At 38.5% G+C, this 27118-nt stretch overlaps 1 protein-coding gene across 2 annotated transcripts; it reads left to right on the forward strand.

Moving 5' to 3' along the window:
• The first annotated feature begins 1044 nt into the window (after positions 1–1044).
• Positions 1045–26613, forward strand: LOC146328300 (beta-galactosidase-1-like protein 2). 2 transcript variants are annotated; one of them, XM_084717223.1, is made up of 19 exons: positions 1050–1443; positions 3266–3451; positions 4216–4284; positions 4611–4706; positions 5564–5672; positions 6645–6737; positions 6942–7023; positions 7377–7441; positions 9082–9166; positions 13293–13436; positions 15779–15859; positions 18211–18317; positions 20707–20853; positions 21131–21202; positions 22173–22251; positions 22406–22493; positions 24438–24552; positions 25183–25299; positions 26164–26613. In XM_084717223.1, exons 1-19 carry the CDS (start codon positions 1355–1357, stop codon positions 26248–26250), a joined length of 1911 nt encoding a protein of 636 aa, XP_084573349.1. In that variant the 5' UTR covers positions 1050–1354; the 3' UTR covers positions 26251–26613. The 2 variants fall into 2 exon arrangements, with proteins under 2 accessions (XP_084573350.1, XP_084573349.1); XM_084717224.1 differs by lacking the exon at positions 24438–24552 and having other exon boundaries at positions 1045–1443.
• The last annotated feature ends 505 nt before the right edge of the window (positions 26614–27118 follow it).

Below are 27118 nucleotides of genomic sequence, written 5' to 3' on the forward strand. Positions count from 1 at the left end.
GAACAGGTGAACAATGGTATTAAAAGTGTGGATGTAAAATAGGCTGCATTGCTTGTGGGAATGCAACAAATTTCAGTCATAATAGCCCATTTGAAAACATCATTACAGCAATAGGCCAACAGGTGTCAGTAAACCCACTTTTATGTCTAATTGGAAATGTGCTTGACTCTCAAAAACATGAGGAAATGGATCATGTTCAGTTGCTTTTAATGCTGGGAAGGAACGCCATCATTGTGAAGTGGGTCACTATAGCGAGGTGGATGAAACTGTTGGGATATCTGGGAGTTAGATCATCTGGATTGGGATACTGGGGGGGATACTGGGCATGAGTCAGCTCTATAGTTATAGTTTAACACCACTATATTGTGTTGCATTATGCAAGTGCTGTGCCTAATTATTATTTTTTCCATCATTATATTTTTTTTTCATGGACTAGTCCTATAACAATATTATATATATTTTTTTAAATAGTTAAAAGCAGGAATGTAAAAACAATAGCCTATTCCCTGTGACTATTTTCTGGTTTGTTTTTTTAGGGGACACTGATTGACATTTTCACCATGTTCTGACATTTTATAGACCAAACAGCTGATCATGTGAATGCAATGAAGCAGTATACAGCACGTAGCTGGATCTTATTTATTGAAGGCCTAATTAGATTTTTTGTTTGTTTTGTTTTCTTAGTCTTTTTTCCCCTGCTAGTTTTGTTTTCTCCTCCCATATTAGCCAGTCCTTTGTAAATTGAACTACCATGTTAATGATGCATGTGACTTTGTACATGTGGCTTGGGTTGTAAGTGGGAATTCCTCCATTATGGATGGGAAAAGGGGGGACAGGGAGAGGCGAAACATCTGTACTAATACCTGTCCATTGTTATGTCAATCTCTAAATAAATGATAATTATAAACAAACAAACTAAATCAATATATGGATGAATAGATAAAGGAAAATAATAAGAAGTTTTAATTTTTTGCGCTTTTTTTCAGGAGTGTAACTGTATGACGGTCCCTTCATACGGATAGTAGTACAGGCGGGTGTTTGTATGTAGCGACTTTACAACTAACGTCAGCAACGTATACAAACAAACACCGGCTATAATAGCGACTGCAGGAGAAAACTACATTATTTTCTTTCATTTTTCAGTTATTAGTCCCGGAAGTAACGTTACGAATTTCTCAACGTTTAGTGAACATGGGGTAACTCAACCGAAGTGGCGTTACCATGAACCATTTGTCAAACCGGATTATCATGATGTGACACAATTTACTCGCTGAACAGGACTGTCAAGAGCCGTAGGTTAGCTACAGGTTAGAGCTTTTAAAGTCGTGTGGTGGTCGCCGATGGAAAACTTACAATGGTTAATCTCCGTCTGTCACTAAGACGAAGATATTTTCTTCTGGCATGTTTTGCCGTCGGGGCGGTTATTGCTTACAAGTACTCAAGGTAAGGCGCAACACATGAACGGCTAACAATCAGGAAGAACGACATTTGTGAACGGGTCTTAATACGAGTCATGCATGAAGATGAACAACCCGCCCACTCTTAACTTCACAGGCGGTTGTTTTAGTCCAGCTTCTTCTGCATTGTGCTTATATATGGTTATATTACTGCCTGTAGGCTCAGCTATATAGTAAAGAAGCGAAACAGACGGTCTGAACTTTCACCTGGCTCACCTGTCGCTCCGTGGTGACAGCACGTAACAGGTTACCTGTAACTGTGTTAGACCTCACTGTGTCCTGTTTTGAGGTGTCAGTGCAAATCTTTTCTACTGATCAGAACGAGGTGTTAAAGTTGTAACATTATGCTGAAGTATTGACATGATGAAGATAGCTAGATAACTTCATTAGCTGTCAAAATCAAATGCATTAAATATAATCGGCCATAACAGAAATTTGCAAGATAACCAAGATAATCTGTTCCGAGCTGATTTTGATATCTGTATTTGGATCTGTCGACACTTATACGATACCAGCGCTCTTTTCTCTTCACTATTATTATCATTGTTATTGTTGTTATTATCATTAATAGGGTGGGGCTCTTCAGATTGTGGCTTGCAACATTCATGTGCTGCAGATAGTGCAGGGAGCGGACACTCATTTTCCCATGATGCATCAATGCATTCCAAACACCACAAAAAGTTTTAATGCTGCTTTTTATTAGTGTTTGTAATATGTTTGCAATGAGTAGCATAGCACTTTATGTTGCTTTATATTGGTGATTGTCATTTCAAGCATTTGGAGTAGTGCTACTACGAAATTAAGGTGAAGAATGGAGTTGATCTATTCATAGAAAATGTGGGTCTGTGGAAGCTGATCATGGATTGGTAACCTTAAGTTAATTATCCAATGAGTTTAATACATTGTTATTGAGCCCGATACTGATACTGCATTGGACCAGTACCATCTCTAATTGTTATATGGCGTAGTTGTTGTCTTATCTTGGTTTTAAAGGCTGTATTACAGTGCAGTGATGTAGTTTGCTGATCTTACCTGGCTCTTTTAGCTGCATTACTTGCTTGTACCCACTTAATTGTTATATCCACATTATTGCTAATTATTTCTCAAAAATCTCCTTGTGTTAATATTTTGTGAAAGCACCAATGGTCAACAATACAATATTGTTGCAATGTCAATATATATCAACATTGAGGTATTTGATTACAAATATTGTGATGTTTGAGTTTGTTGATATCACCCGGCCCTAATTCATATTCAGCAATAACACATGAAGGGCACACCTACGGCAAAAGCTGCCTTTTATCACCAAGATTCCTGGGTATTGTTTAGAAAATGATTTTACCTGTACCAGTACCGGTAGCTTTAAACTAATACTGATGCCAACAGAGTACCTAGTTGATACCTTTTTTTCTACCTCATCTGATATCCCTCATGTGAATGGAAGTATTCCTAAAATAATCCTTCTTCCACCACAGGGTAGTGCGTAGTATAACCATACTTTTAAATGTTTTGGTTGCATGTCACAATGCTGAATTGCCTGCTCCATCAAATGCACAACGCTTGATTTCACCACACCACAGACTGTATTATTTGTAGCTGCTAAGACAGTGGGACAATCACACTTAACGTTAAATCAACAAACACTTTCAGTGATTGTCTGTGAACAAAATCATACAAAAATATTCATTTGCGGCTTGCTTCCCATCATAGAAATATGTCTCAAATGTCTTCATGGCTTTTGATCCATTGGCAGTTTTAGTTCAACAGGTTCTTTTCTCAGTTGTTAACTGTGGTTTTCTGCTCCGCAGCAATCGCCCTGAAGAAATAAGTATGATCCGTGTGGAGGGTCTTAATGCCAACTCGTCTCAGTTCACTCTGGAGAAAAAACCCTTCCGCATCCTGGGAGGCTCCATCCATTACTTCCGTGTCCCCAGAGCCCACTGGGAGGATCGTCTGCTGAAGATGAAGGCCTGTGGCCTCAATACTCTCACAACGTAGGTTCCCTACTCACGGCTGGTTGAATATAATGTACCTGAAGACACTAGAATGAACAGTGCCTGATAGTTGTTCTACGAGAGACAATCATACACAGATCAAACAAAATGTGAGTAAAGCAAAGTAGAGCTAACAAAATTCATGAGTCATAGTTTTACAGTGGTAGAAAGTAACCAAGTACATTTACTCAAGTATTGCACGTAACTTGAGTATTTCCATTGTGTGCTACTTTATACTTCTAGTCCACTACAGTCCACTTTTACTCCATTACATTTATTTGACAGCCGTAGTCACTAGTTATTTTGCAAATTAAGATTATTAATGCAAAATACTAGATTTAATCAATTAATAAAACATGAGTTAGGCTATTATTATAGATTAAGCTACCCGGCAGTATATACAGTAGCTGAAATTAGCATCAAGTTTTCCAGCCAAAACATTAAAGAGGCATTCTGTATAATAAGTACTTTTACTTTGGATACTTAAAGCGTATTTTAATGCAAATACTTTGGTACTTTTGTAGGATTTTGAATTGAGGACTTTTATTTGTAACAGAGTATTTGTACACTGTGGTATTGCTTCTTTTATTTATGTAAAAGATCTGAGTACTTTCTTCACCACTCTAGATTGATTTTTTTGTAAGAAATCACGAGGATCATTGATTTCTTTTTACAAGAAGCAAACATAGCCCTGTAAACTACTGAAGTTCATTACTTTTAATTAGAATACTAAAAGAAACTTTTTATTTTTCTGTTTTTTTGAGGTATGTGCCATGGAACCTGCACGAGCCTGAGCGAGGGGTGTTCAACTTTGAGGATGAACTGGATTTAGAGTAAGGATCAATGAAGGTCTGTTGGAGAGCAGATGAACTCCTGCAGATGGCACTGTTGCACTGCAGAAGGGCTTAGCTTTCTACTCTCATGCATAATATGATACTGCTGAGAAGGTGTACGTTTACCCTTAAGAAATTAATTAGTTGTCCGCCCAGTCATCCAGTATCAGTGATTCTTAATTTATTGATTGCATTGGCAAAGATCCATCAGATGTGTTGCTTGCTGTCAGCCCTTCTTTGCATCTGCTGATCTACCTGAATCAGATATAAAAAAAACACCCTAGTGACAGCACCCGTTTTTGTATCATTTATTTTTTTTTTTTTAGAGCCTACCTCCGCCTTGCAGCCAGGCTGGGCCTCTGGGTGATTCTGCGTCCTGGCCCGTACATCTGTGCCGAGTGGGATTTAGGTGGGCTCCCCAGGTAAAAATCACAAAGCCACAATTAAGTGTTTCCTTTTGCAGATATTTTGTATCTGCCTCACAGCCATAGTAACATCGTAATGCATTATTTAAAAATAGCCAGTGGGGTGCTGAATTAATCCCTTAAATTGGCTTGGAAATGAATTGTTCAGTCAGGTAATCTGTTTGTTAGCGGTATCTTTGCTCCAGGCTAAATCCATTCAACTCGTGGAAATAAGTCATGGATTAGTTATGTGAATTATATCAAGTGTGCTGTCTCTGTCATCTGTGGATGGTTTCACCAGATGTCTTTCTAAGAATTTGTCTGGTTTAGATTGGTCCGCTTTACAGTGTTGGACATATATGATATAAAGACAACAAGGCATTTTACAGTGTAAGACATATTATGGTTAGAGGACATAATCCATCATATAAGTTAAACACTACTCAGATGAAAGCCAGTGATGATTTACCAGATTTTTGGTGAGGTATTAGAGAGAACAATAATTACATGTGACAGGCATATCTCCCTGAAAGGATGAATTCATTTAATTCTGTAATCAAAATAGATTTGGACAGATAATGGGGGTGAATGTTGCGAGGGAAAAAGACTGGAAGTAGGTATTTTTGGAGTAGTTTTGCCTTCAGGGAATGTGACGTTGAGGTAATATTTATTTGATAATCATCAAAACAGAGTGTTTCCAGGGGCACGCAGTGAAGCATGACTTCTTCTGCACCACATTTTATGATAGTCATGCTTAGGCTGGTGCGATTATCTTTGATAGCTAAAAACCATTAGTGAGTTCACAGCACAGCGCTTTGAGGAACTCGTGTGATATATTATATTTAGGGACATTTTGCTTTTGATTTATTTTTCAGTTGGCTACTACGGGATCCAAACATGACCCTGAGAACAACCTACAAAGGATTCACTGATGCAGTCGAGTCCTTCTTCAATCAGCTCATTAAAAGGATTGTTCCACATCAGGTACTTTCCATTTTAGCAAAGGGATTTAAAAAGCAATTTAACTGATGTACACACTAGAAAATTTCTTGAAAAATTATCTACACTAAATATTTAATAAATATATTATTAAAATACACCTGTGCCCAAAATAGACAAACTTTTTATTTTTGTTTACTGAGTTTTCTTGGTCACATGCATACAAACTTATTTCAGTTCATCTTTTAAACATTCAATATGTAAATCTCGCCCCGAGGGGTCACTCTGAAAAATGTAGTTTGATGATGTTGTGACGTAGCATGGGATCATGGGAGTTGTTGTCTTCACTGATAAAGAACCATCATCGCTGATGAAAATCTCTCTTACATGACTCAGGCAGAAATAATGTTCATGGACAAGATAATGTAAGTTTTATTCACGTTACTTGAAATCACATTTACCAACTTCCTTCCACCCTCTCTGACATACCTGATATATCCTGTGTTTTCCTGGAAATTATAGTAACTAGTGGCTAGTAGAAAAGGCACTGTTACTTTGAATAAATTATAGTTTTGATCATGGTTTGAAACATTTGGGATAATGTACACGTTCCAAATTATAGCTTTAGAAAAATGTGTGCATACATGTAGAGTAATTAAGAAAAACCTTTCGAATCCCAAAAAGACTGAAAAGTAAAGAAAAAGATCCCATCGTATTTTATTCCTACATGCAATATTTCTGTTACCCCCTCCCTATAAAACTGCAATAACTAGCTGTGGTTGACCATGTGGAAACCAGTGTTGGCAATAGATTGCACCATACACACCCAAATTGTTCAACTCGTGTCCTCCCAGCCACATTTTCTTTTTTTTTTTTATCAGCTGCATGCATCATTGCACAAGTTCTTATTTCCATTTCACAGTGTTTTTAAAATTCAGCTGTAAGAGGTAGGGATGGTCAAGAACTAGTGCCAGATCCTAATATGCGTCCTCTATTCATTGACTAATTAATGCGCAGTACTCCAAGGGTGGCCCAATTATCGCGGTTCAAGTGGAGAATGAATATGGCTCCTATGCCAAAGATAAAGACTACATGCCTTTCATCAAGGAGGTAAGAAACTAAATTTTTCAGTGTATTTCAATCATAAATAGTAGCTTATAGATGAGAGTTCATTTATTTACCTTGTTCTCTCAGCGGTCCTTTACTAACTCAATTTCCTTTTCACTCTCTTTCCAAGAAAAATCAATAATATTTCAGAAAGAACCTCCACTGTTTTGTTTAGTTGCCTGCCTCCATAATCCCCCTTCTTTTCAGGCGTTATTGTCAAGGGGCGTCACAGAGCTGCTGCTGACCTCAGACAACAAGGAAGGACTAAAGCATGGAGGAGTGAAAGGAGGTATTGTCAGATAGGCTGACAGACAAACAAGACTGTGCATACACACACACACGCTCAAACAAATACACACACGTATACAGTATGTTTGCAACAAGAGGTCTGAGCCCAGTGTCAGGCAGCTGCATTTCACTACCAAATTCTACACACAAAGGATTCTGTGTTGTACCAGAGAGTTGTGGCTCTTTTTATGTGCATAAACATTGTGAAGCCGCCAAATGCAAGTCTTATTTGTTTGCTTTTCTTTGACACAAGTTTTATGATTAAATCACAATTTTCACAATTTGCATCTGGATTAGTAACTGTTGTCATATGTGTTAATCATGTTGTTCTGCCTGCTCTTTTTTTGTCTGTAGCACTAGAAACCATCAACTTCCAGAAACTGAACCATAATGACATCAGGTATCTGGATAAAATACAAGTGAGTCTTATTTACACGCCACTGTCTTCTTTATTCAGCGTTATTTAAGACATGGTTCTAGATTTTGGAGTTAGTCTTTGCTAGCTACTTGCCACATTTCCACCCAAAGTATCTTCAACTATCAGTCCCAGGAGCTACTTTTAAAGAAACTGAAAGGTTGCAGGTCTTTAGACAGCAGTGGAAATGCAGACAGCACAAGGCTGGCACAAAGACCACTCAAATTAGTCAGCTGACATTTGACACTTTTACCCGTCATTTTTACAACAGCGAGACTTTGTCATCTGTCCTTCTAATGTATGCTTTCTTCTGTAACTTTATGCTGATTTGTCAAAGCACAGTGAACAAAGAACAATCTTGTATGCAGCTATAGATTTTTTTTTTAATGGTGGCTGAAATAAAATGCTTTAAGTATTTGACCAACCAAAAATGTTCAGCGACACAAGCCCCACCCCCAAAATTCCAGTACTATTTGAAAATACAATGATACTTTTTGTCTTTTATTTGATTGAATACTGTACAAAGACAATATATGTAATGTTCAAACTGATAAATTTTTCTTTTTCCTTTTTTTTGTAAAAATCCCATGTTCTCTGGGATAACAAGGAAAAGGACCGTACAGATTGTTACCAGCCCTAACTTAAAAAGCCAGCATTTGTGACTGTAGGGGGGTGTATTAGTGCCCATATGTCAACCATGGCATCATGGCTAACTGTCACATGTTTCCAGACTCCATTTATGCTGAAATACATACAAGTTTTGGAGCAAAATATGTTGCCATCCAGACGATGTCTTTTTCAGGGACATCCCTGCCTATTTTAGCAAGACAATGCCGAGACACATTGTGAACGTTACAATAGTGTGGCTTCATAGTAAAAGAATTTGGGTACTAGACTGTCTGCCTGCAGTCCAGACCTGTCTCCCGTTGAAAGTGTTTGCTGCTTGATGATGTACAAAATAGGACAATGAAGTCATATATCGAGCAAGAATGGGAAAGAATTTTGTTGACAAGACTTGAGCAATAAGTGTCCTCAGTTCCCCAAATGCTTTCTGAGTTGCTGTTAAAAAAAAAAGTGATGTATCACAGTGGTAAACGTGCCCCTGTCCCAACTTTTTTGGACCATGTGGCAGTCATCAAATTCAGAATGAGAATCTTGACAAGTTGAAAAGGATTTTCAAATCATTTCATTCTAGTTTTATTTACATTTTACACAATGTTCACAATATTGGAGTTGTGCCTTTAAAGGAAAAGTTGGAGCCATGAAAGAATATTTTTAATCTATAAGACAATTTATTACACATCTTTGCTGAATGCTCAATTCTGATTCAGTTACAGCCGTCTGTGGTCTGTTATTTCTGATATAGTTCTGATCATAGATTCTAGAGGACGTAGTAGAAATATTTTTGTGCTGTTAAATACTTTGTAACTGTTTAATAAGCAATTCAAGACCCCTCTGCTTCACACAAGGGCACAACCCTGTTGAGGTTTATTTTTGCTGACTGTACATTATCCCTTACTTATTCAAGGCTGGTGCATGTGCAGTAAGGGAGCTACTGAAAAAAAACTTGTATATTCTGTTAAATTGAGTGTGTGTTGCTTTCCAAAACTGTTTTAATACTGAACATGTTTTTTCCTCCACTAGCCTCAGAAGCCCAAGATGGTGATGGAGTACTGGTCTGGCTGGTTCGATCTTTGGGGGGAACTTCATCATGTGTACTCAGCTGAGGGTAAGACAGACTTAAGGTTGGTAGACAGGTTCTCTTTGGGGAGTGCTATAGGATCCTTGATGAGAGAAAGATACGTGCTCACCTGAGAGTGAGACAGGATTTCTGCTGATGGATTCTTTGTTGAGGGTGAAGCAGTTTCTTTCTGTACAGAAGGTCGATAATACTGGCTAATTTGAGACTGGTGTAAGACAGGTTTTGTGTTGCAAGCCAATACAGAATCTCTGAGGGTAAAACAGACTGTCTTGAGGGTAAGACAGAGTCTCAGTGCCTTAGGGTAAGAAAGGCTTAAGACAAACCTTTTTAGCTAAGAATAAAACAGTTTCTATGCCAGAGGAAAGACAGGGTAAGGACAAACTCACTGCTATGGGGGTTGTGGAAAATAATGACTATGAGACAGTCTCTCTAAGGCCGTGGCTACTTCACAAAAGGCACGGAGCCCACTCACTGCAGCTGGGATATACAGCTTAGCATATGGTCATTTCCTCTCTGTTTTGTGGCTTTGTCAGAGATTTATATACTTTTCATGCATGGTAGGTTGTGAGCCAAGTATCACAAACCAGAGTCTGTGTGACGTCCTCCAAACTTTGTCTCTGGGCCATATATTTGATGTTCAGAGGGCAGAATTTCAAACACTTTCTCGTACAGGATTGTTCAAAGACGTGCTCCACTGATTCTGGCTCACTCTATGGACGCAGGTGGGGGGTGTTACTTTTGATAGGAGTCACATTCGTGCTCATGCTCTTCCACATCCCCTGTATCCACATACAGTTGTTTAACTACTGTAGTAACTCTTGGTTGACATATCTAGATTCCTGTGGGTCTTGTATTACTAAATCCTACTAAATTTCAGTAACTTGCCCAACACTGCTAATTATATACTACAGTACCTTATAAGTCACAGGCAATTGCAACAACATTTAACTGGCTGCACCTGAAGATAAGACATAATATGTGAAATCTGGACTTAAAATGACCCTTTGGAGGTGTGCCTATATTCACCGCTTCTCCCCAATATGCATTGTGCGGATCCATGAGGTCTAACAAATGTGTTGAATGCACTTGTTTCCTCAGAATACATTTGCAGAGCTGATTTTTGGAACAGAGTGAAATCTACATTGTTTACATTCATGATTTCCTGCTAGCAGCCTTCTTCCTCTCTGGCCTCCTTCCTGTTGGTGCATTGCCACATTTCTTGGCTCCTCATTGCAGCAACTGTCGATCAGTAACACAACAGAGATTAGGAATAGCGTGAAACCACTGGCATTGGCCCATTTCTTAGCGTTACACTGTATACATAATATTATTGGATTAATATTACTGATGCATCAATGGGTATAGCATTTCCTCTTGTAACTGCTGGAGGTGTTTTTAACTATTTTATGCACCGTTGGACACTTGACTCTCTAATTCTGCAAAAGCACCAATCTTATAGAGACAAGTCTGGGAGCAACTGGGTTTAAAGGCCCTATTTTCATTAGACAAGTGAAAAAATCTCCATTTGCACAAACAGTATTTCAACATAATTAATTAATAAATATGTAAATATAAAATTGAAATAGTTAAGTACAGTTCAAGTACCTCAAAAATACACTTAAGTGCAGTACTGAAGTAAATACATGTAGTATCTTTCCACAGCTGCCTGCAAGCTTATGCATCCTGTGCATGCGCTAAAGAAATACAGGGAACCTTTTTGGAAAACATTGTTTCATAGTGCTACAAGCAGTGAAAAGAGGATAGATGCCAGTATTTTTAAACACGGGCCACCAAGCCCCTGAATTTGTTGTTTGAGTACATTTTTGTAAAAGCAATAAAGAAAAGGCAGTTTAACACAGACTTCCTTAACTGTGACACATCTGTTTTCCACTTCTACCATGAATAGTAGTGTGGTGTTTCTTGAAGGCACTGGGAAAAAGTAGCTAGACTTTTTGGCTAGTTGAAAAAACTGCCCGCACACATCAGAGTACATTACGTCCTTGAACTTCTGCTTCCATTCTGAAATTTTTGTTGACATTTTGTTTTCTCACAGTGCACCTTTTGTATTTCTGGTTCTGGAACTTCAGTAGGACTCAACTTGTAGTTATTTCTATTGTCAATTACAATCCCTAAACTAAACATATCTGATTTTGAACATCAGAACTGCAGCCAGCAAAAGTTTGGAATTTTTGCTTGATGAATAATGAATATTAATGTTTTTTTCAGAATTGTCAAGTAATTCTCTGTTTATTTAATAATCAATTAATCTGCAAGTTGTTTCATCTACATATTGCAAACACATATGTCATAATAAGCTCATAGCTAGCTACTAACTAGGTTGTCCTGGCTGTTAGTATTGGACCCTAAAAATATGAAGAGTCCTGGTACAATATTAATGTAAAAGAGCCAGCTGTTAACTCATAACAACTCCATCCCATATTACCAGCCATATAACACAGTCCACATGCTAGGAGGGGGATATTTTTAGCGTGATGTACGGTCCTGACATAAATGATAGTACCTGTTTCACAATTGCAAAGATTAATGGAAATCACACACCCTGCTATTGCCATCGTGAGTGCTCTCAGAAACGTCTCATTTCAAACACGCGGTGCAGAGCCTCCAGCTTCCTTTTTACTCTCTGTCATTCCCAGCAGCCATCCACATCTTAACAAAAAAATTCTGAAAATGAAAAGGGGCTTCCTTATGTATCTCTTCCTCTGTGAGAAAGGGTGGAGAAAAAAAAGACCCTCACCGTGCAGTAAGTGTCACAGCTATGAAATGAATGCTGGAATATTCACAGGGGATTCGTGTCCTTGACAGTTCAGCGCTCTGCAGACTGCAACACAGCCAGCAGTTGGTCACAGCTAGTACCACCACCATGAAACCATCTGAGCCCGGCTCTGTCACTCGCCCTGCTCAATTGTTATTCTCTCAGGCTCATGCCCTTGATTCAAATCATTAAAGTCAGTCCAATTTGACCATTAAAGTCCAATTTGAATACTTAATTACCTGCTCTGCTATGTTCACCGCAAAATATAGGTAGCTAATTTGTGCAGCGAGGTAGGCAATTTTTTATGGGTGTGAGCATCGTCCCCTTAATGAATTATAGTAACCTGTAATAGGATGTGTGGCAGAGGTCCATCTATGTTTCAATTGAAGTGGAATTGAGGGCGATAGGATTATTGAAATAGCGGCTCTGGCTTGTTGAAGCTGAAGTCAAATGGATTTTTTTTTCTATTTTTGTTACTCATGGGTCTCAAAGGGATATGGTGGCTTGTTTGAAGTGGGGTTGTATGAGGTGCTTATTCATAGTCAGTGTACTATCTACAGTAGATGGTGGTCAGCATGCTCCCAGTTTGAAGAAGCAGAAGGAGAACTGGTGTAGGAAGCTAAGTAATGTAGAGTCAGCAGCAAAAAGTATTTTAGCCGTCTAAAAAGGCGCAACTTAAAAATATCAATACCAGTCTAAGTGTAAACTAAACTTATTTTCACCACTTTGCCAAGCTGTTAGACAGCCTTGTGAGATAGGAAATTGCCATTTTATAAGCCAAATATGGCTCTCTCCAAAGCAGCGTGACTTCTTTGGTAAAAGCAATAACCTTATCTCACAGAACTTGGGAGTTGCTGGTCTAATGCAGCCTCGATCCCTTTATTTGTTTGCGTTATTGTGCAGCTTAAGTAAATCTGAACTATACTCTGAAGGCCAGAGTCACACAATAAGGCACACCAACAGCAGCAGGTCCAGTAAACACCCATGTTCTGTGAGGTCGACTTTCTGATTTTGACTGTTGAGTCTGGTTGGTTTGGGGAGTATGATATTTGGCTTTTATGTTGGTGATATCTTTTTTAAGTGGCTGAAATATTTTTAGTTTTGTTGCTGACCCTGTTCACAGCAGTGCATTGCTTAGCTTCCTATGTTCGTTCTCCTGCTGTTTCTCCAAACTGGTCGCGTGTCAACCGCCATCTACTGTAGGTCATAAACTGGCTATAGATAAGTACCTCACACAATGCCACCTCAAAAAAAAAATCCCAAAACTATCCCTTTAATGTTTACGCTTTGTAATTGTGATGATTTACTCATAGTAGAAATATTAAGCTAAATTGTGTGTATTTAGTGGGATTTGATTGTTTGTTTCACTTTCCTTGACAGATATTACACCTGTGGTCACAGAGATCCTTAAAATGGACATGTCCATCAACCTCTACATGTTCCATGGAGGGACAAATTTTGGTTTCATGAATGGGGCATTTGCAGTGGGAATGCCAGCACCTAAACCGATGGTAACGAGCTACGGTATGTGTAATGAATCTGTTTTTGACCTGAATTTTGTTACATAGGAGAAAAAAATATATACAGTAGGACTGCGTGGTATGGCCTGTATCATGGTATAATTTAAAGCACAAATGGCAACAGTATACGTCACGGTATCTTATAAAATTTCAATATAAATGTTTTTGAAAGGGTAAAGTATATGATATGACATCTGTCACTGTACTCTTAAATGTATTACTAGGCCATATTTCACCTAGTACAGATGTATTTAAGAACAAAACAGGAATAAGAAAGAAAGAAACAGAAAAAGCTTTTCTCAAGTATATGAAGTATTACCACCCATTTTAGCCAATTTATAGTTATTGGATAATAATTTTCTAGTTGTTCTCTGACTTTTCAAACCTGAATCATGACCATGTAATGGAAGATGCACCGGCCTTTTTACCACCGCCTCCTCCTCATTGTGTACACTGTAGAAAATTGTTACAAAGTAATTTTTAGTGTAGTTTTCCCAGATATCTCAAAATTTAGCAAACCTCTGACATTATTTGCTCATTTATTGTTTTGGTGTGATTTATTATCACGCTGCAGCCTCTCCGCTGCTCTCTGTTTTGGGGCAGCTTCTCTCCATACACACACGTACACAGAGTGAGGTCAGCAGAGAGGCCGCATTGAAGACAAGGAAATGAACCGAGTGTAGCTAACTCAAAGAACAAAGAAAGCAGTATTTTAAACTCTTTGGTCATAGCACGCTAGCTCATCCGTGCAGTGCCCTCAGCCGTTTCTTCATTTCCAAACAAAGCAGTATAGGCTCCCACGTTTTCTGGACAATTACCTTTTGCAAACCTTTGGTCAAGCAAAATTTGAGCTCTGCTGATCAGCCATGGACTCAAAACCATGTCAATCAGTCAATCAATCCATCAAACTTTGTTTATATATTACCTTTCATACAGGTTAATGTAATTCAAAGTGCTTGACAGATGACTGACAACAAAACAGAACAAGTGAAAACTGTAATGGAGTGAAATAAAAAATATATACTCTATTTCAAAGAGAAAGTTAAAACGGAATAAAATTGTAGAAAATGACACAATGAAATCGATTTAAAAACAATATTAATAATGTAGAGTTAAATAAAATATAGAATGAGAACTAGTTAAAATAAACTAGTTAAAATAAAATATTAAATAAATAAATAAACCAAAAACCAAATAAAAACAAAGAAGAATGCTAAAAACAAAACCATACTGATAATAATAAAATAACAGCTAATGTTGAACAGACTTTGCTGATATTTTGGTCATATTTTTGAGATGATCAAATGCAGATTTTGTGACAAACCCCACATGAGCTTTAAAGTTCAGGTCTGAGTCAAAAACCACATCAGTGTCTCTTGCCTGTTGGTTTGGAGTCCTAGGGAATTTAATTTTACGACCAGTTTCTCTCTCAGAGCTTTAGAACCTATGAGTAAAAATTTCTGTTATATCCTGGTGGAGCTGTAAAAGGTTTTGTGACGTCCACACATTAATATTTAAAATACATTTGAAAAGGGTTTACAGTGGGGAAAATTCATGCCAGTGTACTTTCTGTACCTCTTACTGTCCATCCCTGACAAACAGTTTTGATTGCTCAGGCATGAACAAGGATTTATGTCAAAAGGATTCAACATAAAACTGCATTTTAACAGCAGCCAGACCCATAGTCACACTTACTTGACTTTCAAAGTCCAGTGATTCTGCACCAAAACAGGCTGAAACAGTCCATAAAGAATCTGGGGAAAAATATTTGACTCATGAGTATACAATCATTAAACATTAACCTTTTATGAAATTCTATGTGCTTGAAACACACACAAATAGAAGAGGAAGATTAAAACATGATTAGGGTTTTTGAAATGTCTGTAGATGGCACTATCCCTGCTCCTGAGCCTCTGACCTCCGGCTGCTTAGAAATTTGAATATTCAGTGCACACTAATGAATTCATTACCTAATAAAATGCACGGGAAATGTAAATTAAAGATGGTACAATGGGTTTTATATCATCCTCTAGGGTATATAACATTGTAATGACCTCATTCTTGAGAAAAGAGGAGAATTCTGAAAACCCCCGCGCAGTAGGGAAGACCGCCCCTGACCTTCAGCGGTCTTCATACCTGTGTTTACGCCTCCGAACGACCCCTTTTACCTTTTTGCCTCAAACGGCTCCATTTACTCTCAAGATAACCCAAAATGTGTCTCGGCCCGCTGCTGTCTCAAGATGTTTGATAGGGGAGCACGGTGAAAGCATCTGCCACGGTGAGAGGCATCCCTGCCTCTCTCCCTGGCTCCCGAGCCCGCTGTTCTGATAGCGCATTATCTTTCAGATTACGATGCTCCATTATCCGAGGCTGGGGATTACACCACCAAGTACCATCATCTGAGGAATTTATTCAGCCTCTACCACAGTGAGTGTTGTGTGTTGTTGCTGAGACGGGCCCCACATCTTCTGTCTCTCTTTCTCTCCTCTCCCTTTCATCTCCTCACTTAAGTTAATTCTCCTTGTAGAACCTGCTCTCTGTTGGCTAAAGTAGGATAACTTTGCATATGATTACAAGCACGGATTAGATATGGGTTTATGTGTGTTTGGGCATGTGTGTGAGATTTCTGCCCAAGTCAAAGACCCTCAATTACCACCCATTGTGAAAATTACATACTAGGGCTTTTATTGTGTTCATTGCTTATGCAGTGTTCTCCATTTGTAAAACAAGGGTTTGTGGTTGGGGGCAGAAGTCTCAAGTGTTTTGTGGCCAGGACTGGAAAAGTAGCTTTTGGCAATCTGGGATTGAATCCAACAACAACAAAGTAATAATTTGCCCAGAGTTGTGGTGATTGAAGATAGTTTGAAAGGCTGCCTGTGCGTGATTCATCCTTATGTTTTGTAGTCTGCTGAACAATGAGCAGTGGCCTGGATATGAGAGTAGAGTCTGAGAAGGCTTTGTGTTCTACTCAGCAACCACAAACACATGACCTAATTCTTTAATTAGATCAGCTTGATATTTTATTATTGTTTGGTTGTCAGATCATGTACATTGTGCCTTTTACTCTTTTGCCCGTGGTGTTGTTTTTGCATTACCTTGCCATAGATTCAGGCTGATCAGACCTGTCAAAAGTCTTAACAGTGATCTTTCACAACAACATGGCACTCAAAGCAGACCTGTGACATGTATGCTTGGGGGTGTTCTTGTTATTACAAAGCTGTCAAAATTGCAAAATACAGTCTGTAATTTGAAACCAGGGCACTCTTAAAGTGATTGTTAGGATTATTTAAAGTGGGGCTGTATGAGACACTTATTCATAGTCAGTGTATTACCTACAGTACATAGAAAAAAGGTCCACTTTAAAAAATCAATTTCAGTTTAAATGTATGCTATATTTAGAATCTTTTCACTGCTATACTTTGTTATTAGACAGCCTTTTCTGATGGAAAACTGATGTTACATAAGCTAAATATTCCTTTTGCTGTTTGCGTTGTTGTTGGACACAATACAAATCTTTGACATAGAAATGCCTTTTCAGTGAATTCTTAGATTTGACACATTATATACACTACTAAAGGCACTTGCTTGCAAGCATTGTAGAAGCCCATTTAGGGGAAAGGTGTTGGCCATTATCCTAGAAGCTTTCCTTAAGTGATCCAGCTGTTACCTCTTGGTGATAAGGAAATGCTGTCAAGTCTTTTCCAGAGGGACCGCTGGTGTCTCTGCATGCTTTAACACCTTTAAAAGCAGTTCAGGGGCATGGGCTATCATTGTTAATTGCTGTAAAGAGACTTTTTTGTAACATAGAGCACAGACCGGATGCTGCTGTTGAGCTGAGGACAAATGGCTCACCCAGGGACCAATAAAATAAGTTTCCATGGGACTCTTATAATTGGTATTGAGTGATTAATAGGCCTTTGAATATGAAGATCCCAGAATGGGACAGTCTGCAGTACTTCATAGCCCAGAGTAAGGTCCAGTAACCTTTTCTGCCTTTTAGTGAATTGTACTGCAAGTCAAATTCAAGCATTCCAAAATTAAATAAGTTATCTTACTTCATCTACTTTGAGCACGAGCTGTAGACTTAGTTTACAGTTTTCATTTGCAAAGCTAGTCTCTTGTGCCTCCCTCTTTCTTTCTCTCAGATATATTATGCAGATATGTAGATGCAAAGGTGTATGCCTTTGCAAGTTTTAAGAGATTTCTTCAAAGATCAGAAATGTCCATCTTCAGCTCTCCTCTTTGACTGGATTTGCGTATGCTTACAAATATCTAGATTAATGTTAGGGCTGCATAATGAATCAAAATTTTATCGCCAAGTGCAATATCTAAATTGCAGAAGCTGCAATTTTTTGATAAAATTAAAGTGTGGGGAAAAAACAACATTATAATGAGAGAGATGCCCTGGACTGCAAATCCTGTTTCTATTTTAAAGGATTTTTTCCCTGTGAAAATGAAAATCGTGATGCAAAAATGATCATTCCTACTGATTGTCAATCATATCTCAATTGCAATATCTTTTTTTTACCATATTTTGCAGCCCTAATTCATGTCTATTTTTGTGTTTTGTTTTATTGGACATATGTATACATATAGTCTGTACACTTGTTGACAATATATACATCATGTTATAATAATTATATAATAATTCCCATTGCAGGCTAGTTTGAGTTGTTTGCATCCCCTGGGGCAAATAAAGGATAAAGAAAATGAAAATGACTTGATATACATCCAGACAATCCTGCAAACTACCCTCATTTTATCTCCTTGTTTTTCAGCCCAGCCTCTCCCTGAACCGCCCGCTCTTCGAGAGAGAAGAGCGTACCAGCCTGTTCTCATCCAGCAGCACCTGTCTCTGTGGGACAGTCTGCATTTCACTGACAAGGCAAGCTACTGACGCACAGAGTGCCAATATTCGAAGCACAAAAATAATAAACATCATCCTCATAGTATTGCTCAAAATAGAGTTGCAAGGTTGTTGACTGACAACAGTTACACACTGGAATACTTAATACACAAAAGCCAATCAAGTAAACTCAAAGAAAAATTGCTTGTTGTTGTGGTTTGTGTAAGACTTAAAAAAAAAAAAAAAAGATTTCTCCTGTGCAAAGAGCCTGTCCCAACCTGAGGACAGGTGTATTTACAGTACACACAATTACAGTAGCACAAGCTCCTTATCACATCTGTCTATTTAAAGTAATTATTATACTACCAATCAACATTAGCAAATGATAGACCCCCAGTGATAACACAGATAATTACTGTAATCGCTCTTGTACCTGTCAGCATTGGTTATTTCTTCAGATTCCTAAATGTTTCAATGCTTCAACTTACTGTATGTGTGTGTGTGTGATTAACAACAAAAACAGACAAAAAACTCGCTGGGCTGCACAATTAGTCGAAATCTTATTGAAATCACAAGTGCAGTATCCAAATGACAGAAGCTACAATTTTTTGATACATTTTTGAAAAATGTGTGATGAAACAGCATTATGATGAAGGACTGTAGTGCGGCAGAGTTGTTCTTTAGATCAGGGGCGTGTCAGTGTCTGGGAACCCAACCCCTGTAGTTTGCTTGATTAGTTTCACTTAATTCCTGAATGTCCATGGGATCTTGATGTGGATGTTATTTATCACCTACTATTGCTGTTGAACATGACTTCAGACTAGATACATTTAAAAAAAAAGTCTGAGCAAAGGCATTTATTTGTTTCTGCCTCTGGGAAAGTGGGAAAAACAGTAAAATTCCCCCAAACTACTGTGCTGCATGTCTGAACTAAGTCTGAAATTGCACACATTTAGGCTATTCTGCTTGATCTCCTTTTCATAACTAATGTAGTATTTTTTCACTTACATTCACTGAGCCTCCCCTGAAACTGTTAAGAGCCACACTGGGGAGGCCCACCTCCCATTTTTAAAATCTCTGCTCTAGATGGAAGAAAACATTTTTGTTTGGTACAGACTCCCAACAAATGCTGCATCATCGTGTCTTTAATCTCTTTTTTTCCAGTGACTTTTGGCCTTCATCAGGGTCCCTAATGGACCAAATGGAAAAAATCAGGACCCTGATAAAGGCCAAAATCATAAATACGGTGGTCTGACATTAAAGTTGTTTGACAAAATTGTGGCTGGGCTTTTACCTCCTGAGCCCTTTCACCTTCTCCATGCACTTTGGATGTAGGTGAAGCTGTGCCAGAGACCCCTACGTTGTGCTTGTGCAAAAATGATAATTCGTGAATCATATCGCAGTCGCAATATATATGTCCAAACAATTGCAATATGATTTTTTTCATGCAACCCTATAAATAACAGTCAATATCCTCTGCAGAACTTCCTGAATGTCATTTGGTCTATGCAAATGATAACAAATTGAATATATAGAGTGACATATGTTCCTCTTGTATATAAACCCACCAGGTGCCCATAAGCAAGACATCCCCTCCGCTCTAGTGGCTCAGAGCTCCGAGACCAGCAGTAATCAACGTTGCTTTGTGACTGTAAGGCAGGCTTTTGTAGAAATAATGTATGAATACAACAGACAACCTCCCTTTGCTAAACAAGGCATTTAAAATACAGATTGGTTAAAAAACCTGTTTGAATGGTGCCACCACGTCCGTTTGCTTTCATGTCCACCAGTCTAGTTTAGCCATTTACACTGTGCTCTTCAGGGGCATTTATATTCCAACCAGATGTAGCACGTCTGGCCGTTGCTTACAACATTAATTATTCACTCCCCGTCACCATAATTTGCTTCCCTCTGAGACGACAATTACTTTGCCCCTGACCAGCCGCACGGCCTCGTTTAAAAAGCGCGTTTTCTCTTCAGTCGCCTCAGAGAGGCTGAGTGGGATGTGCGAGTTTGATATTGTATCTGTGCGTTTGGAGGTAGGTGGTTAATCGTGTCATAGCAGGGAATGTTTATTGTCTTGTGAAGAGTGCATAATGCGCCTCCCAAGGGTATGCAAAAGATTGTGTCTGAATAAAAGAATTGCTGTGAATTCCAGACAGGAAAGCTTCATTAGGTTTGATAAATCATCACTTTGGGTGAAGCCATCTTGTAAGTGGGAGACTGTGCGACAGGAAGCATGAGATCCATTCTGCTTTGAGAGTGTTTTTGAGATGAGTGTTTTCCCTTTAAACAAAGCAGAAATTACATGACCGTCTCTAAAAATACGTATTTCCACAGCACATTTAAACACCCGTTTTAAGAGCTACATTGTATGAACAAAAAAAAACTTCTTTCTCAAACTCTTCATTTTTATTTGCATTTTTAGCCTTTCAAGTCAGAGAGGCCAGTGAACATGGAGAATCTCCCTGTCAACAACAACAACGGTCAGTCTTACGGCTACACTCTGTACGAAACCATCATCACCAGTGGAGGAACCCTCAACTCAAAGAACAACATCAGAGACAGAGCACTGGTAAAGACAGGAATACAGACGGCGACATAATGGTTCTGCGCACAGTCACACGTTTAACACTTGTCTTTGTGAGAACATTTAGAAAGCTGTTATCTGCTTGTTAAAAATCACAGCCCTGCTCAGTGTACTTGTGGAGTACAATTAACAGGCTCAGGCTGCGACCAGTTGCTCTGGTATTAAAATCAAACAGTTACAGGAGTGGAATGTGAAGACTTTGTACTATGTTCATTAGTAAAAATGTTTGCTTTCCATTTCATTTTTTTCTTTGTCCTTCCAGGTTTATGTGGACAAACATTTTGTTGGCGTTCTGGATTACAAGACACATGAACTTTCGCTCCCTGATGGGAAGGTACCTTGTGTGTTTGTATTTGATTATTTCATTTTTGATTTAGGTTTTAAATTCGGTTTAGTTTCTAAAGTTAGTTTGTTTGTTTCATTTTAATTTGCATTGTTTACAAATAGTTTTAGTTCAGTTGGTTTTAATTTTGGGGGGAGGATGCGCTGATGAACCGGCTAGAGACTGGAACTGGCCGGTTTTCAGCTGGACCGGTCATGATCAGATATCAGATTCTGTTCCAGTCAGATTTACATGCATGTTCCCATGTTCCTCACAATGGTCACATCACGCACAACTACCCAGACAGCAACATCAAAGCCTCCGTACGCTTGTTGTGTTGACACATTTGACCAAATTGACAAAGACTAAAACTAAAGACATTTCCTGTAAATCTTTATTGTATTTTAGTAAGATTCGCTAGTACATAATGTTGTTTGAGTTAGTTTTCTAAGCCTAATTTTTATTTTCATTGTAGTTAACTTTAATATTTTTTCACACCTAGTTTTAGTTTTAATTTAGTTTTAGTTCACTAACCTTGGTGTGTGTGTGTGTGTGTGTGTGTGTGTGTGTGTGTGTGTGTGTGTGTGTGTGTGTGTGTGTGTGTGTGTGTGTGTGTGTGTGTTTGTCCGTCCATGCTGTATGTAGTTCAGACTTAGTCTGCTATTAGCTTCTTTCAGAGGGATAAAGTTATTAATATTTAACAACACCCAGCCTGTGGAAGCTTCAGGGGAAGCTGAAATATATTTTTGGCTGCAAGGTTCCAGTATTGAGCCAACAGCAAATCATCAAACGACTGTTTATCTTAACAAATCTGAATATCACCCTTACCAGAAAATGCAAATTCAGATCGTCCTTGATCAATTACTCAAACCAGACCCACTGAAAGGAATTTTCTCCTCTGTTTTTGTGAAATCCTTCCATTGAGGAGTTCTGCTGTATGTCAGTAATGCCTCTTATGTTTTATGTATCTTTTCCACTGAAGGGAAAAAGAACTCTGAGTTTACTGGTGGAGAACTGTGGAAGAGTAAATTATGGAACAACTCTGGATGAACAGCGCAAAGGTACAAATCGTTAAGTAAACTGATGGCTTTGTAGATGTTCAGTCTGCGCAGGTCTTGCTGAATGATCTTTACCGCTTGAGACCTTGAAAGAAACTAATTAACAGGGTGTTAAGATCCATAAGAAAACTTAAAGCAGCTTTGACTCACCTTTCAGGTCTGGTTGGAGATATCGAGTTAAACAAGCACGTCCTCCGAGACTTCATTATTCATAGTCTGAGTATGAAGCCAGGCTTTATAAACAGGTTTGTACCTTTCAATTATAATCCAGTTTCCCCCCCATGTTTGTGTTTCCCTGTCATTACACCTGTCTGCTCCTGATTCAATCCATCTGATTATCTCGCTCCTTAACACAATTACAGCGGGAACATGACAGGAAAATTCAGAAATCAAAACAGCCTTTCAAGAGTGTCTTGTGTTAAACATGTTAAATTATAAGCAGAACAGTATGTAGATTATACAGCTGCACTCAACACTTAAGATCAGTGGTGTTATCAAAGGCTTAATATGACTTTAAACCTTTTACCTGTTGTCATTAAAATTACAGTGTTACCTTCTGGGAAAAGAAACTCTTTAGAATACTTTTGCATTACCAACCTCTTTGTGATTCCTGGTGCATGTTGGTTAATATTGTCATGACGATTTGACAGCGAACTGGGCAGAGGCAGATTACACAACTGCCTCTATGAAAACAATATATTATGCTGCAACAAACAACTAATTAAATAGTTATCTTCTCAAAACATATTCCTACATACAAACCATAAAGTGCACAAGCTTTTCAAATCACACAGACTTCTCTCTAGTTTACTCTTTTATAATGCAGGAGAAGATTTTCAAAATGTGTGTCGGATAGTCGGTTCCTGTGACAAGACTTCCAAGGCTAAAAATCCTCTCTGCTGGCACACTCTTCTGGATGGTGTTGGAGTATTGACTTGAAGAAATTTTTGATCATGCAGAATTTGATCAATACTTTCGGCTTGAGACCTGACTGGAGATACTCCGCAATTTCAGTGTTGTCTTAACCAGTAGGCCTGTCTGTTCTGATAGTTATTAAATAGTACAGTACATTTACCAAAGAAATGGCAGGGTCATTAAAACAATGCTGAGACTCAATACAACTGTACATTGAACCTTGCATTCCAGATCAGTACACACAAAAGCATCACCAACTAACAAGCACATGACTTAGACCTGTGCTGTGCATTGGAAAAAGTATTGACGATGGTGATTTGCATTGAGACAGGTTTAGATTTGTTAAATACAAAGTGTCTTTTGCAGTCTGTTAAACATGATGGGGGACCTTTTAATGTGGCACCAATCCCATAATAGCAATCATGTCTGGTAATTTCTCTGCATTATGAGGTCTCATTTTGCAGGAATCCCTGCACCCTGAGGTGCAAATGCATTTCCCCCATGATGTTTCCATATTACTAGATTGTAATATATTTCTGTACATTGCTAATCACATGCAAGATTAGTGTCCCTATCACCAGGATGGAGTCAAACATCTTCCACAACCCTGCCCAATCACAGTATCACATAATATCTGGGTGTTTTTTATATCGATTACCGTCTTTATGCAGCTCATATTTGTTGCACAGATAATAAATAACAGGGTCAGTAGTATTAGCTGACTGTGTGGTTTGTTTAGAGGTTAATATTTGTACTTAATGGACTGTCTGGTATATATTTCCATGCCATTGTTGGGTCTCTCCTCATTTAATGAAAAATTGCAATTTCTTTACCTCAGCACCACCCTCAAAATGTCATGGCCTGAAGCGCTGTATGAATGAACACTAAAAATTCATACCCGTGGAAGGAGGTTTGGTCTTATGTCATGTCAACCTTTTGAATTTACTTAGGGGCGAAATATAATCTACTGTACAGCCAAAACAAAGATAGTGATTGAGAATATTTCCTCTGGCATCCATTTGCAAATTTTCACTTGACATTTACCGTTGGCACATGAATACAAAATGACATGATACACTGTAAACTGCTGGCAGGCCACCTAAAAGTCAAGACTGATGGATTTTTTGATAAAAATTGCAACAGAATGTATCTAAAAAATACATTACTGAACTGATATTTGTGCTTTCGTGCCATGAAATATGCAGCATTTTGGAAAAGTGTGATCTTCAAGTATTTGAGCAAAATGAAAAGTGCAGTGTTTTCTACTCTTGCAGACTTGAGAGTTCAAGCCACTGGACATCTATGCGTCAACAACCCTCCTTCCCAAGTTTTTTCCAGGCCAGACTCTATGTGAACACTTTCCCTAAAGACACCTTCATCAAACTCCCCGTGAGTAGAACAGACATTAACTGCAGACTCAAACAACAACGTTATGTTCATTCAGTACCTCTTTGGCTGAACATCAGCAATAAATTGAACATTAAAACTCCCAAACTTGTTACAAGCTGTTTTCTTGGATAGCAGTACAGTATATTGACTGGTATTTAGGTTGTGCTTCACAAACTTTCAAGGATTCACAATGGAAATTAAAGTTTAAAAAGATCAAGTTAAGACATTTATCTATCAGATATGAATGACACTTTTCTTCCTCAATGGACAATGTATATGTTTTTGGTATGTTATTATTACCTGAGCTTTAGCCAGACAACTTTAGTAGATGTGATTGAATAAGTCAAGTTCCTTTTGACTATTTCCCTCCTGCTATTCTGTATCTTTTCTTAGCTTATATATTGTTACCTTTCACACATTTTCTGCTGAGACTCAAACATGAAGTGGCTGGAAGTAGAGAAGCTAAAAGCTATCATTAACTACAACCTAGGATGTACTAAGAAAAACATGCTTATCATAAAGAAGGCCACATGCTGTTTATGATCATTCAGTTTCTTTTTTTACCCACCAACATATAATTGGCTGAACCTGCCTGTTGTCATGGTGAACAGTCACTGGTTGTGTTCACAGGGCTGGGGCAAAGGTGTGCTGTTCATTAACGGCAAGAATCTGGGACGCTACTGGTTCATCGGTCCCCAGCAAACCGTCTATGTGCCAGGTCCCTGGCTTCACAGGGGGGACAACCAGGTACAGTGTGTGTCTATTTGTGCTTACTTTTGTCAAAGTCACTTCTTGACATTGTTACTGACTTAAAGCTCTGTACAGGAACACTTGTTTTCCCCAAGTTATCTTACAACAACAATGTCTTCAGTCCTGTATGTTTGCCCATGCATCGTGATGTAAAACCATGTTTATTTGACGTGTACTTTGATCTTTTTTTGTTTGGCCAATGTCCCTTCTGCTATCATGATGGGGGCAGGATTTATTACCTATTTATTACCTATGCCGTAGCCATTTCTCCAAAGTTTGACTTTTAATTCACCCACAGGTGGCTAGTAACATAATTAATGAAAATGGCCGTACCTCTGTGGTCATGGGTCAGATTAATTTAAAACTTTTCAAAATTCATCCATGCACAATCCATTCATAATCAATGACACCCTAATATTGCAGGGTTTTAGATATTCTCAAATATTCAGTAGGAATGTCTGTCATTTTATGTGTGTTGGATGCAGGCCTAGATGCAAATTACAAACTTCCAGATATTTTACTTTATTGATTAAATAATTTTAAGGACTGTGCATGTTGTCTGAGTGCGATCTGGTTCCTTCAGTCATGTGCACCCTCTCTAATATGGCAAAGTAAAAGTTATATCACAGGTCAACAGTTACAGTCTACATCTATTAATATTCTTCACCATGTGAATTTGATGGTGTTGAACTCTGGAGGATGTTCTGGAATCCATCTGCTGTATCTCTGTTCTTCTCCCTCATGCCTTTCCCAACTCGTCTTCTCTGTGAGTGTGCATATATTGACGTTAGCACTCAAACACCCACTCTCAGTGTCCTTTTCTCGACCTCGGCTAAGCTGGTATTTTTTGCATTATTGCAGGTCATCTTGTTTGAAGAGCAGGAAACAGATGGCAAGATCCAGTTCACCACCAGACCTGACTATGGCATGCCTGTCGATGTCCAGTGAGCACAGGAGGTGAGCGGGGAGCGTGGATGAGGATATGAGGATGATGGGAGAGTATTCGCCATGAGCTTCGTCTACTCAGGCCCTGACATCCTGCTGTGACCAGCCGCTCTCACAAGTCACCCACGTCGGTGAACGTGGCATTTCTCATTCAGTGACATCCTGTTGAATCCTTTTCATTCAAATTAATTAACAATATCATTAACCGGCCTTCATATTACTGGAGACCAAGAATGATCTTGATTATAATAATGTGTATAATAAACTGTATTCCTCTGACAGACTTAATTTATAAATTACATGCGGTGTAAAAAGAACTGTGAATAAATGCTGGTTTGACCTGTGTCAGTAGCCAAGGCCAAGGAAGCTGGTGAACTGCTTTATTTATCCTGCACACTGAGAGAGCCTGTTTGATATAACACTGGCTGCTTTTCAAATTTACCTTCTTTATGATTCGCTGTGAGCTCCTGCAGAGAAGTCAAGAGCACAAGCTGTGTTTGGAGATCATCTTTTGAAAATTCATCTGTTGTGTGTTAGCGCAGCCTGGGTACCATCGCTTTTATTTTCTTTTAAGATTGATGCCACAGTGACGCTCTGCTGATTAACCATTGTATTTTAATCATATCACATTGTATACCAGGCCAATATTAACAGGTAATCTAAAAGTTGATAGGTAGTCAGATTTCCTGTGGTGCTGAAACTCTGGAGCTGCTTGCGCCAGCTGTTCATTTAAGTTCAAACTCAGCCCAGTTATTCAAGTGTTTGCTAAGTGGAGATTTGCAGATCACTAAGCATCTTATCGCTTACCAGACAATCAGAAATCTCACCACCTACCAATCATCTGGAGATTTCTAAATACCGGACAAATTGC

This window comes from Lutjanus erythropterus, chromosome 4 (assembly GCF_056507025.1).
Source record: "Lutjanus erythropterus isolate fLutEry1 chromosome 4, fLutEry1.hap2, whole genome shotgun sequence".
Lineage (NCBI taxonomy): Eukaryota > Metazoa > Chordata > Actinopteri > Lutjaniformes > Lutjanidae > Lutjanus > Lutjanus erythropterus.